The sequence below is a fragment of the Protopterus annectens genome, chromosome 10.part0 (genome assembly GCF_019279795.1).
Source record: "Protopterus annectens isolate FY-2018-M chromosome 10.part0, PAN1.0, whole genome shotgun sequence".
Lineage (NCBI taxonomy): Eukaryota > Metazoa > Chordata > Ceratodontiformes > Protopteridae > Protopterus > Protopterus annectens.
The window spans coordinates 362,499,903-362,516,031 of record NC_056744.1 but is presented as its reverse complement, the minus strand read 5'-3'; the positions used below and the strand labels follow the sequence as shown (position 1 = coordinate 362,516,031).

The window sequence follows — 16,129 nt, the reverse complement described above, 5'->3', positions numbered from 1 at the left end:
CTCTTCCTATCTGACTGCTGAAAAAGATAATCTTCCACTGCAAGTCAGTCTATGCTGTAACTGCTCCAAATCCTTATCCAACTTCCATGACTTGCTGCAAAATCATGTTTTCTTTAGTTTCTTTCCTAAGTCTGCTTTTAAATTTCAGTCCCATAAGGGTGTGTATTGATTCCACTCTCTCATTAATATATTTGTTTCAGTGGGCACGTGACACCATTTTTTAAATGCCTGTTTTTTAGTAATATATGTAAATCTTCCATGCTTATTCAGAGCAGAGAATATACCCAAATTAATGTTTAAGACATGATCCAAAGAGATGGAAAATGAACCTTAATCTCTGTAACCAAATGGGTGCATGTTTTCTTTTGTGGTATATTTTATCTTCATGACCATGTACTAGGCTTCCCAGACATAAGTTTATGGGTCAGATTATTTTTTTAATTTGTTAGATACTGATGTTTAACCTATTGTTTTCTTTGCAAGCCTCTTCCTCGTACTTCCCCAGTCTAGAAACATTTCATTCTTGAATCCCTCTCACTTTCTGTGTAGCTGTAACCACATTATAATCACCCATATTAATAATACATTCCTGAAAAGCAATTTTTTTCATTCATAATAGTTCTAAATTTATATTGCTTCTTCTAGAAGGACTTTGATGCTAATAAGTGTCAGCATTGTCACTCCTGTATAACAGCCATTTACATCTACAGTCGTATTCTTGAATATTAGTGGGCATCTCAAACAAATAGCACAACTCCTTTGTCCATTCCTCTCAGAGGAAAGGCTGCTTCCCCACAATCAGTAACCTGTAACAGTTGCAGAATGCTGTTCATTCTCCAAGTATGTTTTTTGCATTGACACTATCTGTGGCTGTAACCCTTTCAGATATGCAAATGTGTACTTTTTATTTTGCAGCTTGGCCAACATATTAACATTCCAAGTTAACAATGTGCTTTTTCATTTAACTCCGACTTTTCGCTTACCTCTTTTTTTTTTTTTTGTATATAGCTTGTTTTCATAAAGGTGTTTCCCCTAGTCACAACCAACAAGGGATATGGATGGCACAGTGGTGCAGTGGTAGCGTTGTCTCTTGACAGCAAGAGGTTCTCCATTTTGATTCTTGGCTGGAGTGCCTTCTGTGAGGAGTCTGCATGTCCTCCCTGTGTTCGTGTGGGTTTTCTCCGGGTTGAATGGGTATGCCTTTGTTGAAGGTTGGGCGTCGGGCTGGCAACTCGACACCATAAAAACCAGCTGCCAATCATTAGTGGACCAGAGTTCTGCTTTGGCGACCTCTAACCGGGAAAAGCCGAAAGACAAACAACAACTTCCGTTTCCTTCCACGTTACAAAGACATGCACCTGGAGTGTTTCTCCCGGGCCTTCACTGATAATTGGCTTCTTTCCAAGTTGGACTTTCCCAGTAAACATGTTAAATAAATAAAAATAAAATAAGTGTCCGAACAGCAGTATCCATAAAATGAAGCATACAGTTCAGTATATTTTCCGGTACAAGGCCAGCCATGCAAACAACTGTCAGTATGGTTGCCCTTTGATGGTAACAGTATGGTGTCTCACTTCTCACAAAAATTCACCCTGGCTGCACCTCCCCTTACTACATCATGTGTGGTACTTCACTTTACTGGTGAAACTGTGAAACCATTTAATAAAAGACAAGAAAATCCAGACAGATTTAATTTGAATCTCTGACTATAGACACAGCAGGAAGATAATAGGCTTCCCCACCTTTCCCTTCCAGTTTCATTGTAAGATGAAGGATGCGGTTTCTCAAGAGAGGAAAATACTTCCTCCCTAGCCTGTCAAAGCCAACCTTGCAATAAACCATAGCAGGCATGCTTATGTCTCATCCTTAGTATTTTAATAGTATGGATGGCACAGTGATGCAGCGGTAGCATTATTGCCTCGCAGCATGAGGTTCTCTGGTTCGATTCTTGGCTGGAGTGCCTTCTGTGCGGAGTCTGCATGTCCTCCCTGTGTTCATGTGGGTTACACATTACAGAGACATGCATCTGGAGTGTTTCTCCCCAGGCCTTCACTGAAGATTGGCTTCGTTCCAAGAGTGAATTTCCCAGTTAACAAATGTTAAATAAATAAATTTAATACTTTTTAATACTGTATGTCCATAAATATAGTGTTGATTAAATGAGCCTTGCTTCATCTATTCTAACTTCTTCACCCAGCACATTTATATAGACTGCTAGCAGCTTTTTTGTTTCCTTCTATGCCATTCAGGCTGCAGTAGTTCCTAAATCCTCTCCTTTCAGTGAACCTAAATATTTCAGTTTATTCCATGCAGCTATCTGCACTGTCTGTACAACTTCAGAAAAACACACACAAAAAATAGTGAGAATGTACATTGTTTGACTAATGTAACTGAGGGGAAATTCTGCAGATTAAATATTAATTGAAAACCGAATTTTAACATGTGGTGGGCAGAAATGGACTGGCTGACCTTTCAGCTATCTTCCTACTTAACTGTGGCATTAGCAGATAAAACAATTGCTTTGAAAAGGCTGGCAAAGAGCCATTCAGAGATGCAGAGCTGTTCATCTAAACCAGCATCTGACAGTATAGATGGATGCCCTTTCAGAAGTATGTAAGGCAACCACCTGGTCCTTCGTTAATGCTTTCAGCATGCTCTAGGCAGCAAAGCAGCAGTAAAGGTCAGATGTACTGTTTCAGGGTAATAGAACATTTCTCCTCCGCTTGACTCTAAAATCTGCTGTCAAAGACTGTGCAACACAAATATATATTGTGGTTTAAACTGTAGTCATGCTTTTTTCCAATGGAATATTAAGAAGCAGTGCAAAGCACTCCTGCCCATTTTCTCTTAACTTTATAAACAGGAACCATGAATATTGTGTGTTTCACTAGTCTGAAACTCGTAGGTTATATGGATTAAAACTTTAAGAATTTGTAGCAGTGACTGAAGAGATTTGGTAAATGCTCATATGTAGAGTTCAGCTTTGTTTACTGTTGCACTGTGTCTTGCGCAGATTCTTCTGATGAAAGGGATGGAACAAAGCAAATGTACTGCCTGTCTAAGAGCTGAATGTCCGAGACACTCGTGCCATCACTGTAGCTTTGCTCTAAATCATTTCTTCCTCTGCCTTTATATTGAACTTGATTGTTTTCATTCTAGAAAAGAAAGAGAAGAAAGTGAGTAAACCAAAGGACCCACCTCCCTTTGAAGGCATGGAGGTAAGAAGTAATGTGCAACCTTTTAGTACAGAGCAGAGTGCCCTGTTAGTTTGTCTTCTTCATTTCTTTATTTATGCAGTTTTCACCCAGTTTGTGCTGCTTGTATTGTGTGTTTAAGGCTCAGACACAGTTGTAGTTAAGGGAATATAAAGTCAATGAAAAAGTTTGTTAACGTAATGGATATCAGTGCCTGCCACAGCTGAAGACCCCGAACAAATGTGTGTGTATCATTTTACAAATGAGGTCTGTAATGTGTTCCATGTTTATTTGCTTGTTTGATGAGCAGATTGGCCATTCATGGACAGAAGATTGGTCAAAGCTTTTAGACGTGCATCAGTGTGTGTGTGTGTGTGTGTGTGTGTGTGTGTGTGTGTGTGTGTGTGTGTGTGTGTGTGTGTGTGTGTGTATATACACACACACACACACACACACACACACACACACACACACACACACACACACACACACACACACACAGATACAGTGGATCTAAAAGGTGTACACACCCCTGTTAAAATGCCAGATTTTTGTGATATCAAAAAATGAGACCCCAGTAAATCATTTCAAAAACTTTTTCCACCTTTAATGTGACCTATAACCTGTGCAATTCAGTTGAAAAACAAACTAATCTGTTGGGGGAAAAATATAAAAAATAAAAAACGTACATTACACTGGTTTCATAAGTGTGCACAACCTTAAACTAATACTTTGTTGAAGCACCTTTTGATTTAGTTACAGCATCCAGCCTTCTTGGGTAGGAGTTTATCAGCATGGCACATCTTGACTTGCCCACTCTTCCTTGCAAAAGCACTCCAAATCTGTCAGATTGCGAGAGCATCTCTTGTGCACAGCCCTCTTCAGGTCAACATACAGATTTTCTATTGGATTTAGGTCTTTGCTCTGGCTGGGCCATTCCAAAACTTTAATTTTCTTCTGGTGAAGCCATTCTTTTGTTGATTTTGATGTATGCCTGGGGTCATTTTCATGTTGAAAGGTGAAATTCCTCTTCGTCTTCAGCTTTCTAGCAGGTGCCTGAAGGTTTTGGGGCAAAAGTAACTGGTATTTGGAACTGTTCATAATTCCCTCCATCTTGACTAAAGCCCCAGTTCCATCTGAAGAAAAGCAACCCCAAAGCATGATACTGCCACCACCACCACCATGCCTCACCGTGAGGATGGTATTCTTTTGGTGATGCGAAGTGTTGTTTTTGCACCAAACTTACCTTTTGGAATTATGGCCAAAAAGTTCAACCTTGATCTCATCAGGCCATAACACATTTTCCCACATGCTTTTGGGAGACTTGATTGTATTGTTTTGCAAATTTTAGCTGGGCCTGGATGCTTTTCTGTGTAAGAAAGGGCTTCCGTCTTGCAACCATACCCCATAATCCAAACATATGGAGAATACGGGAGATTGTTGTCACATGTAGTACACAACCAGTACTTTCCAGAAATTCCTGCAGCTCCTTCAGTGTTGCTGTGTAGGTCTCTTGGCAGCCTCCCTGACCAGTTTTCATCTAGTCTTTTCATCAATTTTGGAGGGACGTCCAGTTCTTTGCAGCATCACTGTTCCATATTTTCTCCACTTTTTGATCACTGTTTTCACTGTGTTCCATGGTATATCCAATGCTATGGAAATGTTTTTGTACCCTTCTCCTGACTGATACCTTTCAACAATAAGATCCCTTTGATGCTTTGTAGGCTCTCTGCGAACCTTGGCTTTTGCTGTAACAGGAAACTGAGTAAATGTCAGGAAAATCCTACTAGGACAGGTGAACTTTTTGGGGGTTAATCAGAGTCTCTTTAATTGATGGCAGGTGTGTACCCAAGAAGACTGAATGCTGTAATTAAATCAAAAGGTGCTTCAATGAAGAATTAGTTTAAGGGTGTGCACACACAACAAAGTATTAGTTTTTATGCATACGTGTGTGTGTGTGTGTGTGTGTGTGTGTGTGTGTGTGTGTGTGTGTGTGTGTGTGTGTGTGTGTGTGTGTTTATGAAACTTCTCATAAAATGTTAAAATACATAAATGATGTGGAATGGACTGTAATTACAGACCGTTCAGTAAAAATATAATTATACATAAAGTAAGCTCTTTCACAATCTAATAGCAATGTGGCACAGTGTCATGTCATTCAAAATTACTGTTTCTGTTTTAACAAAGCTGCTTGGCCTGTTATTTTTGTTCTGTGTGTGAGGCAGACACTTATGTTATCTATGCTGCACATTTCACTTGTTTTTTTTCCCCATTGGTTAATTGTTTCTTGAGTGATACTTAAATACACACTGAATTTCTGGCCCTTTGTCTTTTGCTGAAAATATTTCAAACCTGCATAAACTAAAACAATGCTGGTGATTCCCTGCTAGTGTTTCCCACCCATCCTCTGTTTTGGTGATTTTAAGCTCCCCACCTCTACTGTAAATTGAGTTTAATAAGCTCCTTTCTTTCTACACTGCTGTTGATAATGTTGAATTATTTATTTGAATTTCTTTGTGCATGTTTTGAAAAAGTGCACTTTGCTTCTCATTGTCTGTTTTACTGATTTACTTTGCTTTCAGTTCATTTTATAGCTAGCTCTTGGATAAAGTAGTTTATTAATAAAAAAAACAGAGAAACTAGTGGTCTTAAAACTTGGTTGATGAGGTCCGTCACAATAATTTCTAAAAATCATGAAACCCAGGTGGTGTTCCAAAGTAACACGCCTTTATTTGTCACAGACAAGAGATCCTCAGTAACAAAAAATCAGAAATATTTTGTTTTTGGTGCTAAGGATCTCATGTCTGTGATGAATAAAGGCTTGTTACTTTAGAACACTACCGGGGTTTCATGATTTTTGGAAATTATTGTGACTGAGGTCATCAACGAAGTTTTAAGACCACTAGTTTCTCTGTTTTTTTTTTTCTCGGCACTTGTGGTTGTACCTAGACAGATTCTTGTGCTTGGTCATTTTTTTTTTATAAAGTAGTGTATTCTTACACTCTAGCAACCACTTGTTTTTCATCAAGAGCTCAGTGGATTTTCCATCTAGTGCACTGGGAGGTAGCCTGGTCTGTTTAGGTTGGGAAAACACTTGAGATTTCTGCATCAAGAAAATAAATATCTTTTGTGTGTCTGTTGCAATTTTTAAATTGCATTGTATCTGACCACTGCATTTTTTCTGCTTTTTTACTGTTGTGGCTGCATATTTTCTGCAGTTGTTTTCAACTGTATTTCAGCCTAGACAGCATAGTATAGATTCAGACTTGCTGAATCTAGCCTATTTTTGTTATACTCGAGCACTAAACAGCCATCTGAGATTAAGAAATGCTTTCCTGCACCCTTGTGGCAAAAAAGTGCGGATCCAGCCTTGTATGAGCTGGGGATTGCTGAAGGAAGGTTCATTGTGTACTTTTCTATTGGCAGAGTAGCATAAAACTGTTTAATTTTGCCTGTATTTAAGCCCCGCGTTTGCTTGTCACTGCGCATCGCTCAACGGGGTAGTAATGTCCTATATAGATGCAAATGCGTTGAAATACAGTTTTCCAATAGACAACTGTCAATGGAACTCTCACAAGCTTCTCTGTTGCACTAAAGGCAACGTATTTGCTCAGTGAGCAGTGTTACCACACCTATCATCCACAGCCTTTAGTTTAACAACCCATGATAGTCCTAGCGCAAAAACTGGTCAATCTAGCCCGCTGCTTTCCCTAATACCTTGATAGTTTTTGCACAGAAACTGGTCAGTCTAGCCCACTCCTTTCCCTAATAGCTCATACAGTAAAAACCTGTTATAATGGACAGTTTCCCATCATTTCTCAGGCCGGACTGATTGACATGGGAATACTGAATCAATGTAGTTATTGTCTCATGTATACTGACAACCATTTACTTCAGCAAACAAATACCATATGTGAGAGATGTAAGTACACTATGAAATTGGAATCACTTCTCTAATGTGACAACAAACTGGATACCAAGCAGATTGTCAGTACACACTCTTCACCTCTCACACAAACTGCAGACATGACACATAGACCCACATATGCAGAAGTACTCACTAGAAGTCTACAAAAAGTTCAGAGACCTTCAAACATAAAGTGCACACACTGTTACACAAATAGAAACCACTACACAGAATAACGCATAGAAATGTGTCTCAGCAAATCAGCTTCTAACACAAAACACTTCTAAACCAAATGTTCTGGTCATAGACGTCTTCATAATGAGACACATAGATGTTCCCTTCACCAGGCTGGATAAGGAGAAGATGATGGTCAGTTGCCTGTCAGGTCCAGGATCCATTAGATCAGGCATGCACTCAAGTCACTTGGCAATAAGTACTGTTATGACTCTGTTATAGTTCATGTTGGGATGAATGACTTGAGACGTACCTCTCTGGACTATATGAAAAGAGACATGACTGAATGCTCAAACTGTGTGTCCCAGGTAGGTATGACCCTAGCTGTAGGCAGCATTCTTTCTCCCAGGATGATGCCACTGTACAGACAAAAGTAATCAGCTTCAGCAGTTGGCTTAGCTTTTGCCATCTGTCCAGGGGATCCAGTATCTGTCAGCCTGGGATGACAGTCAACAGCCATGCTGCTTTGCCAGAGATGATCTGAACCTGTCTCCTCTAGGCATTTGGATACTGGCAAAAGTGCTTGCCTCCCCCATAGTGCCTTTTTTGGGCATTGACAAAACAAAAAAAATTCTGACATAACAAAATCCACCCAAGGCAAACTCAAGGTTCTGCTGCTTAATGCTAGAAGTCCAAACATGAAGCTGCACTCTCTGGAAGCACTCCTCACCTTGGAAGATACTGACATCTCCGCAGTTACTGAGACATGATTCAAGGCTGCAGAGAGCACCCCAGCCTTGCAAAGTTGCAATGTCTTCCACACATTCAGACCTCAAAATGAGCATGAAAAAAACAAAGGTGGAGGGGTATTCATTAACGCCAAGTATACCTAGGGACTGGTCAAAACTGTATGACTCTCTTGAACTACTCGTGTCCAATTATCTCTTGGCAAAATACTGTACCACATCATTGCTAGCTAGTCGTCCCCCACCATGAACTAAGAAAAGCACACCGCCTGCCTGGACTTAATGGAATCACTCTCTGTACAGCCCAACATCATAGTCATGGATGATTGCAACAGTCCCTTCCATCAAGTGGGTGACATGTATGAGTGCAAACATGCTTCCCAGAGGTTCCTGGACTTTTTTAATTCAAATGCTCTGGAACAGATAATCTGCACCCCCACAAGGGGCTCAAATGTCCTAGACATAGTACTCAACAACATGAAGAGTTACCGCACTCTCCCCTGTGATGCCTTCCCTTGTAAGGTTGGACCTTAAAACTTGTCTCGTTCAAAGTAACTATTGGACCCGATACCCTACAGGAGCAAAAATATCTGAAGAACTTCTCCAAAGCTAACTTCAGACTATTAAGCAATGGTATAAAATGTTTTATACCCCCTGCAGTCACTGACAACAATGACTGCTATGCAGAGGTGTACTCAGATACCCTGTACAAAGACTTAAGTGTTTGTATAGGCTCTGCTATACCTGACCAGGTCAAAACCAGGTCCTCCCGAAAAAACAAGCCACGTTGGCGGACCTAAAGTCTAAACAGGTTGTATAACAAGAGGAAGGAACTGATGTCTAAGAATAAGAGGGAACTGACTCAGCAGAGGAAGAATTCCCCCCTCAGCTTGAACAAGCAAATCAGAAATCTTGTGAAATCCTCTAAAGCCAAGTATGAAGCTAAAATAACATCCCTAGCTAAAGCTAAACATAAGGCATTCTTTAATTATGTCCAAAACGTAAAAGAGAACGCCTAGCTTTGTGCAGAACTGGTAATAGATAGTACCACTCATACTGTACCAGAGGAAATTGCCAGCCTGCTAGCTGCCAGATTTGGTGCAAACTTCACCGCCCCATCCCCACCAGCCATATCCCAAAGCATACCCAACACCAGTCTTCTGCCTAGTATCTCTAGAGATCTGGTCTTATCTGCAATTTCCAAGGCCAAAGACATGGCCTCAATGGGACCAGATAACCCAGGATGCTTATTCAGCAATCTAAAACATGACCTAGCAGACCCACTTGGTGCTCTTCTTAACCATAACCTGAGAACTGGCTTTGTTCCAGTAGTATGGAGAACGAAACAGTAATCCCCTTGCACAAAGGGCAGCCATCAACAGACCCTAGGAACTATAGGCCCATAACTCTAACCAGTCTCGTCTGCAAGGCCATGGAAAGCATCATCTTGGACTTTATCCACAAGGACATAGGCGAACTTCAAACTGTAGACCCAACTCAATTTGGCTTCATTAAGTTTAGATCATGTCTATTAAACCTGTTAGACTTGTTTGAGAAAAACACCAAAGCTGTGGTTGATGGTAAGACAGTTCATACTGCTTATCTTGACCTGGCCAAGGATTTTGACACAATCTCCCACTCGTGTATCATTGGAAAAGTCTCTCAGTTAAGGATTAACCCTTATGTCATTAGAGGGGTAACCAGTTGGCTCACCGATAGAACACATACTGTCAAAATTGATGACTCTACCTGTACCGGTAGACCTGTCACCAGTAGCCTACCACAACGTTCTGTGCCCGGTCCTTTACTGTTCAGACTCTACTTTTTAGAAATCCAGGCTAAATTAGATGGCCTTTGGCTTACCAGGTACACTGATGATTGCAATTTGAGTGCAATCATTGAGTCCCCCAACGATGTTAACATACTACACAGACAAATGACTGGTGCCAAAGCCACAGTCTAAAACTAAATGTAAAAAAGTGCATTATCATTCCCTTTGGCAAAGTAGAATTTTCTGCTAACTACATTATTGACAACACTCCCCTAAGCTCAAACCCAGTGGTGTGAGACCTAGGAACACGGGTAGAAAGCAAGCTGAACTTCAACCACCAAGTTTCCTCTGGGGTAAGGAAAGTATTCTACATTGCACAGTTGCGCACCTCATAAGTAAGGGCATCACATCCAGGTCTACCGATGTTATAACCCCACTGTAGTCATTCCTCATCAGACCACTCCTAGAGTACAGTGCTCCCTTTTGTGTGTACCTTATCAGACACGTGCTACAGCTGGAGAGACCACAGAGGAAAATACAGGGCCTCCAAACCATGATATACATGGATAGACTAAACGCCCTGTCACTATACTCTGTATCATATAGGCTGCTAAGAGTAGACTTGTGCCTGGCCTACACGGCAGTCTTCCACCCTGCCCTGATGGATATGCTTCGCGTACACAAATCTAATGGCACAACTGCTCTGAGGATATTAACCTAGCCTGTGACAATAATAGAACATGCAGGAGAGACAAATATGTCTTCCAGAGACTGCCGCTCCACTGGAACAAACTTTCAGTTCACATGAAGCAGAGCTGCTCATCGACCCTATTCAAGTGCAACCTGGACAAATGGATGGGAGACTGCAAATTCACAGTGGGGGTGGCACCCATGCCACTCATCGATGGGGAAGGAGTCTGTGCTGACCATAGACTAGCTCTGCAAAATACACTCACTTAATAAGGACAGATAGTTACTTGGGATTAATGTGGCTAGGCTTGTTAGGGGCTCTAGGGCTGCTAGCCTAGTAACCTTCTATGAACCTTTGAACAAATATGTGAATTAGTTATTTGTGTACAATTTCCAGTTTAGTAACATTTACTACTGCAGATTATTTATATATATAAAAACACGTCCAGATTTGTATTTACATATTTATTTGTAGTTGGACATGCTTAGCCTTGCTGGGTAATGACCATTTTCGGCGAGAACCTGGGAGAAGATGAGCACAAACTCTGAGTTAAGATATTCTGCATGCAGATAACAGGGAGAAAGACATTCTACAAAATGTACAAATGTTTAGCAAGTAGGTTACAGTTTGATGACATTGTGAAAGTATAAGAACAAAGTAATCTGATGCATACAAGTTACTTGTAATTTGGGAGATCTTTATGATAATAGTGAGGTCAAAAATTTGTATTGAGCATCTAAATAAAGAAGGGTTTATGATGTGAGATCTCCTTAAGGATAGGAGGATGGGAATAGTGAGCCGTCAGGAGGATGGGAATAGTGAGCCGTCAGGAGGATGGGAATAGTGGGCAGTCAGGAGGATGGGAATAGTGGGCAGTCAGGAGGATAGTGGAAAGAATGGAATCAAAATGAAGACAAGAATGTAGTTAATATATGAATCAGAGTGAGGCATTAAAATGATTGTGCTAAGTAAGGCTGTAGGAAAAGTTAAGGGGTCTTAGGTGGTTAATTGACACTACATTTGGGGTAGAACATTGTGTTAAGAGCAGATATGTATGTGCTTTTGAAATCTGTAAAGTTGGGTACATCCTGTAGGTTTTGAGGTAAAGAATTTCATAACTGAGGTAGGAAGTAGCTTATGGCCCTGCCCCCCCCCCTTTCTTTTGGCTCCACTCAGGGTATTGAAAGACATCAGGAGGAAGAGTGGGGAGCTAGGAAAAGCAGTTATATGGGAATCCATGGATTTTCATGCTCTGTTTTCTTTCCACTAGCAGGCATAGTGTAGTGGCTTGCTACACTGGTCTGCTGTAATGTCCTTCAAGGTTTACCTTTAAAGTGTTGCAACACACTTGTGCTACTCTTTACTTACCCAACTTGAAATGTTTGAAACTGGAAAGCTGAATGCTGAGAAGAGCAAACCTAGTACATAGAAAAAAAAAAAAAAAAGGTCAACACAGGAGTGTCAACTTTATGCGAAGCAACCGTCCCTTCAGGATGTCTCGGATGACAGTTATGCAGTGGAGCAAGCTAATTATATATACTAACTCCAAGATTGCACTACCATGAGGGAAAGGGTACATGTCCTGATCCCCAGTGTAGTGCACTCTCCACTCAGAATGCTGAATTCACAACAGCAAATGCAAACTAGCATTTGCTGTTATAAGTTCTGCATTTTGTCGTTTGCTAATTTGAACTGTTGGAAACAGACTTTCGCTCATCTGAGCATCGAACAAGTAGACTCTACATTTTAAAGGTAAACCATCCACCACACAGACTCATGATGCTTGGCTGAAGCATGTGGAATCTTCCACTGTGTTTGCTAACCATAGACCCTGGACTTCGGCATACGGTGCTGGCCCTTCAGTGAGCAACACCTCAGCTGTAGAATTTTAATGGAGTTCCTTCTGTCATTCCTCCCGGTCCTGCTCTTCTTATTACCAGGCTGTTGATTGGAGCTGAGTTCACATAAGGTGTAGTCAGGGCACTGTCAGTCTGCACTACAGAGCAGACAGTTACAGATACAGTGAATATTAATTATTTTCTGTAATGTATGTGGCACTGTGGTTCAGTCTTTGACTGGAATGCCTTCTGACAAACTGCATGTGTTCCCTGTGTCCATTAGTTTGCTGTCTCATTCCAAGGACCTAAACCTCATTATCACAATAAACAGAACATGCTGGAGGGACAGGTTCCTAACCCAGAGACTTCCCATACTCTGGAACAAACTTCCCAGTCACGTCAAGCAGAGTACTTCACTGGCCCTCTTTAAGAGAAATCTTGACGAGTGGATGGGCAATAGGAAGTTCACCCCGGGGATCACTTCAGTGGCCTTGCTTGAGAGGGGCACTGGGAACTAACTTTGGGCGGCATGATGCCAGGAATCTTCTTTGGCTAGACTTATATAGGCTCCAGGGCCATTAGCCTAGTACACACCTATGAACCTATATGTGGCAGTAGATGAATTTTCAGTTCTTCAAATTCCCATTGGTGTGTATTAAATGCTCACCCTTTGTTGGACAAATATCCTAGTGATAGCCGTAATGAGTTCTGGCTCCCCCATTTCCCTGAATAGGATAAAGTTTGGAAAATAAATGAATGAAAATATTTATTTGAAAACTGAACAATTAACTATAGTAAAGTAATCAGCATAATTTGGATGTCTTGAAAGGACTGTCTGCAGTCTTTGGAACAAACAAAGAAAACCAGGAAGAGCTACTAATTTTCATGAATGATTGAAAGAAGAGCAACACAGGCATGGACAACAGGACAAATTATACAAAGAACACCACAGGCATGGGAAACGGGACAAATAACACAGAGAGCAAGACGGCCATGGACAATGGGCCAAATAACACACACAGCAAGACCGCTGTGGACAATGGGCCAAATAACACGCAGAGCAACAGGCACGGAAAACGGGACAAAAATATGTCAAGTCCGGGGGGTTTAACAAACCAGGAAGGACTGTGTTACTACTATATTTTTGCAGCTGCTTATCATGTACATGTCCACGTAATAAAACAGCAAACATTATAGTCCAACTGCTGAGCAGTCAAAAATAATGAAAGTATGAAGCAATGCATACAAGTGTCACAACAGGAAAAGCTGGTTTGCGAAAAAATGATGCAGTAAAATGGATTCAGAAAATGACGGGAAGGAAATAGAGAATTAGATGTATAGTATGGAGATGGAAGAACGCTGCTTTTACTGCATTTGTGTTTCTTCCTACTTCATTTTGCTTTTGCGTCATCTTAAAAGTACTCAATTGTATTTATTACTGCTTGGTGTAACTCATTCTAAGCCTTTTAGTTTAAGCACTTGGGCTTCAGACCAGTTGTTTTACATTAGGAAGGTTTGTGGCCTGCACTGTGGTGGCAGAACAGGTAGCTTACATCCTTCTAAGTGGGGAACTGCTGATTGAGGGCTCAGTGTTTGTTATTCTAAAAGTGCATTAGTTCTGGTTTAAGCACTTGGGCTTCAGGCCAGTTATTTTACATTAAAAGGGTTCATGGTCTGCACTCTTGTGGGAGGAGAGGCTGGACTCTGCCCTTCTGAGCTGGGAATTTCTGGTTAAAGGCTTATAGTACCTGCATATTTGAACTGTTTCTTACTGAAATTGGTACACCTTGTTTGCTGTAGCATAGACTAGATCCAGGCCTGCTGAATCTAGCTTTGTTTGTATGCTTGTTGTTTGTTTGCTTATTTCCCTGAAAAGCTAATTTCACCTAAACGCGCTTTTCAGCTTCTGTGGATCCCTAGTGATATCTACATTGCTTACTGTACTTATTTCCTTGTTTCACTTGAAAGAAAGTTACTGTTTGTCGTTTTTGCATTTAAGTTACCTGTAACACATTGCATTTAAGTTACCTGGCACCTGCTCACTAAGTCAGCACTAAAAAATTAAAAGCACTACACCCTCACAAACTCCCCTTGAGTACCTTGTTCCCCATTGGCCCTTTTTTCAATTATAAAGGAATTCCCAATACTATTCTAGCATGTCCAAAGGTCAGTTGTCAATCTCCTCTCCGGTCCAGCTGGTGAATCTGGGAATCTTGAGGCAATGTTACAACTGCCTCATGTACACAGACAACCCTCTCCTCCTCCCAGCAAATTCCAACACATGTGAGAGATGTAACCATATAGCCAAACTGGAGGCTAAGCTCTCTCAACTCAGTACTGGCGTAACCAGTCAGGAGGAGAAGGAAACCACACTCCCTACAATTCCAGTCTCACATAGACCTACCACGACAGCAAACCAAACACATAAACACACAAAAACATACTCGGAGGCTCTAAATAAAAATCTGCCTAAGCAGCAGAGACCTCCAAAGCAGACACCCAAGCAACCGCTACCCCAAAACAAAACACGTGCAACACATAGCTCACAAAGCCACTGTGCCATACAGTCACAGCCCTTAAGGCTAAACAACACACCTGATACACTTGTAATAGGTGACTCTATCGTCAGGCACACTGACGTCCTGCTCACCAGGCTGAACAAGAAGGTCACAGTTAGCTGCCTGTCGGGCGCTAGGATCTGCCACATAACACAAGCACTCAGGTCACTCCAAGGCAAGTACAAATATGACTCGGTCATTGTCCATGCTGGTGTGAATGACCTGAGACGTACCTCCCTATACTACATGAAAAGAGACATAGAGGAGCTCTCTGAGCATGTAGCCCAGGCCGGTATGACCCTGACCTTGAGTAGCATCCTACCCTCACCAAGAATAATGCCACAATATGAAGACAAGATGGTCAATTTCAACAATTGGCTTAAGTATTGGTGTCATTCAAAGGGTATCCAATGCCTGTCAGCCTGGGATGACATGCTCGACAAGCCACGATGCTTCACTAGGAACAGCTTGCACCTGTCACCCCTGGGCTTTCGGATATTGGCAAAGGCTCTTGCTACCCCCATAGTGCTTTTTTTAGGCAAGGCTCAAAAGACAAACCCACCTCCATAGGTATCACAAGGGATAAGAAACTAAGAGTAATGCTACTCAACGCCAGAAGTCTAAACCTCAAGATGCACGCACTCGAAACTCTCCTTAGCATGGAGAACATCGATATCTGTGCAGTAACAGAAACCTGGTTCAAGGCTCCCGAGAGCACCCCAGCACTACCAGGTTATACCTCATACCATGCTTTTGGGCCCCAAAACTTGGACCGAACCACAAAAGGAGGGGGTAGTATCAATATTCGTCAAAGATGCCCACACCTCCAGGTTGGTGGCACAGCACGAAGCATCAGAGACTATCCATGTGCAATTAACAGTGGGTAAAACTGCCTTCCAGTTTATAGCCTGCTACAGACCACCCTCCCAAACCCAGGAACCCCACTCCGCCTTCCTGAGAATACTGGAAAATATGAAGGTCTCTCCAAGCACCATTATATTGGGCGACTTCAACTACCCAAACATAGACTGGGAGCATTACTCTAGCTCCAACACCCTAGCCCAAAGGTTCTTAGAATTTATAAACTCAAATGCTATGGAACAACTTGTTACCACTCCCACAAGAGGGGAAAACATACTGGACCTGATCATCACCAACATAGGGACTCTATGCTCCAGACCAGAAGTGTATCCCTCACTGGTAAGATCAGACCATAAACTAATCTCACTGGATATTCACATCCCGACCCC

General features: G+C 41.6%; 1 protein-coding gene across 1 annotated transcript in view; it reads left to right on the top strand.

Annotated features, from left to right (window-relative positions):
• Positions 1 to 16,129, top strand: part of KIFAP3 (kinesin associated protein 3) — a gene marked incomplete in the record, with an annotated part of 1,467,647 nt that overhangs the window by 148,868 nt on the left and 1,302,650 nt on the right. The window contains 1 exon segment of the mRNA XM_044085270.1: positions 3,160 to 3,218. Within this exon segment, the coding sequence (XP_043941205.1) occupies positions 3,160 to 3,218 (59 nt within the window).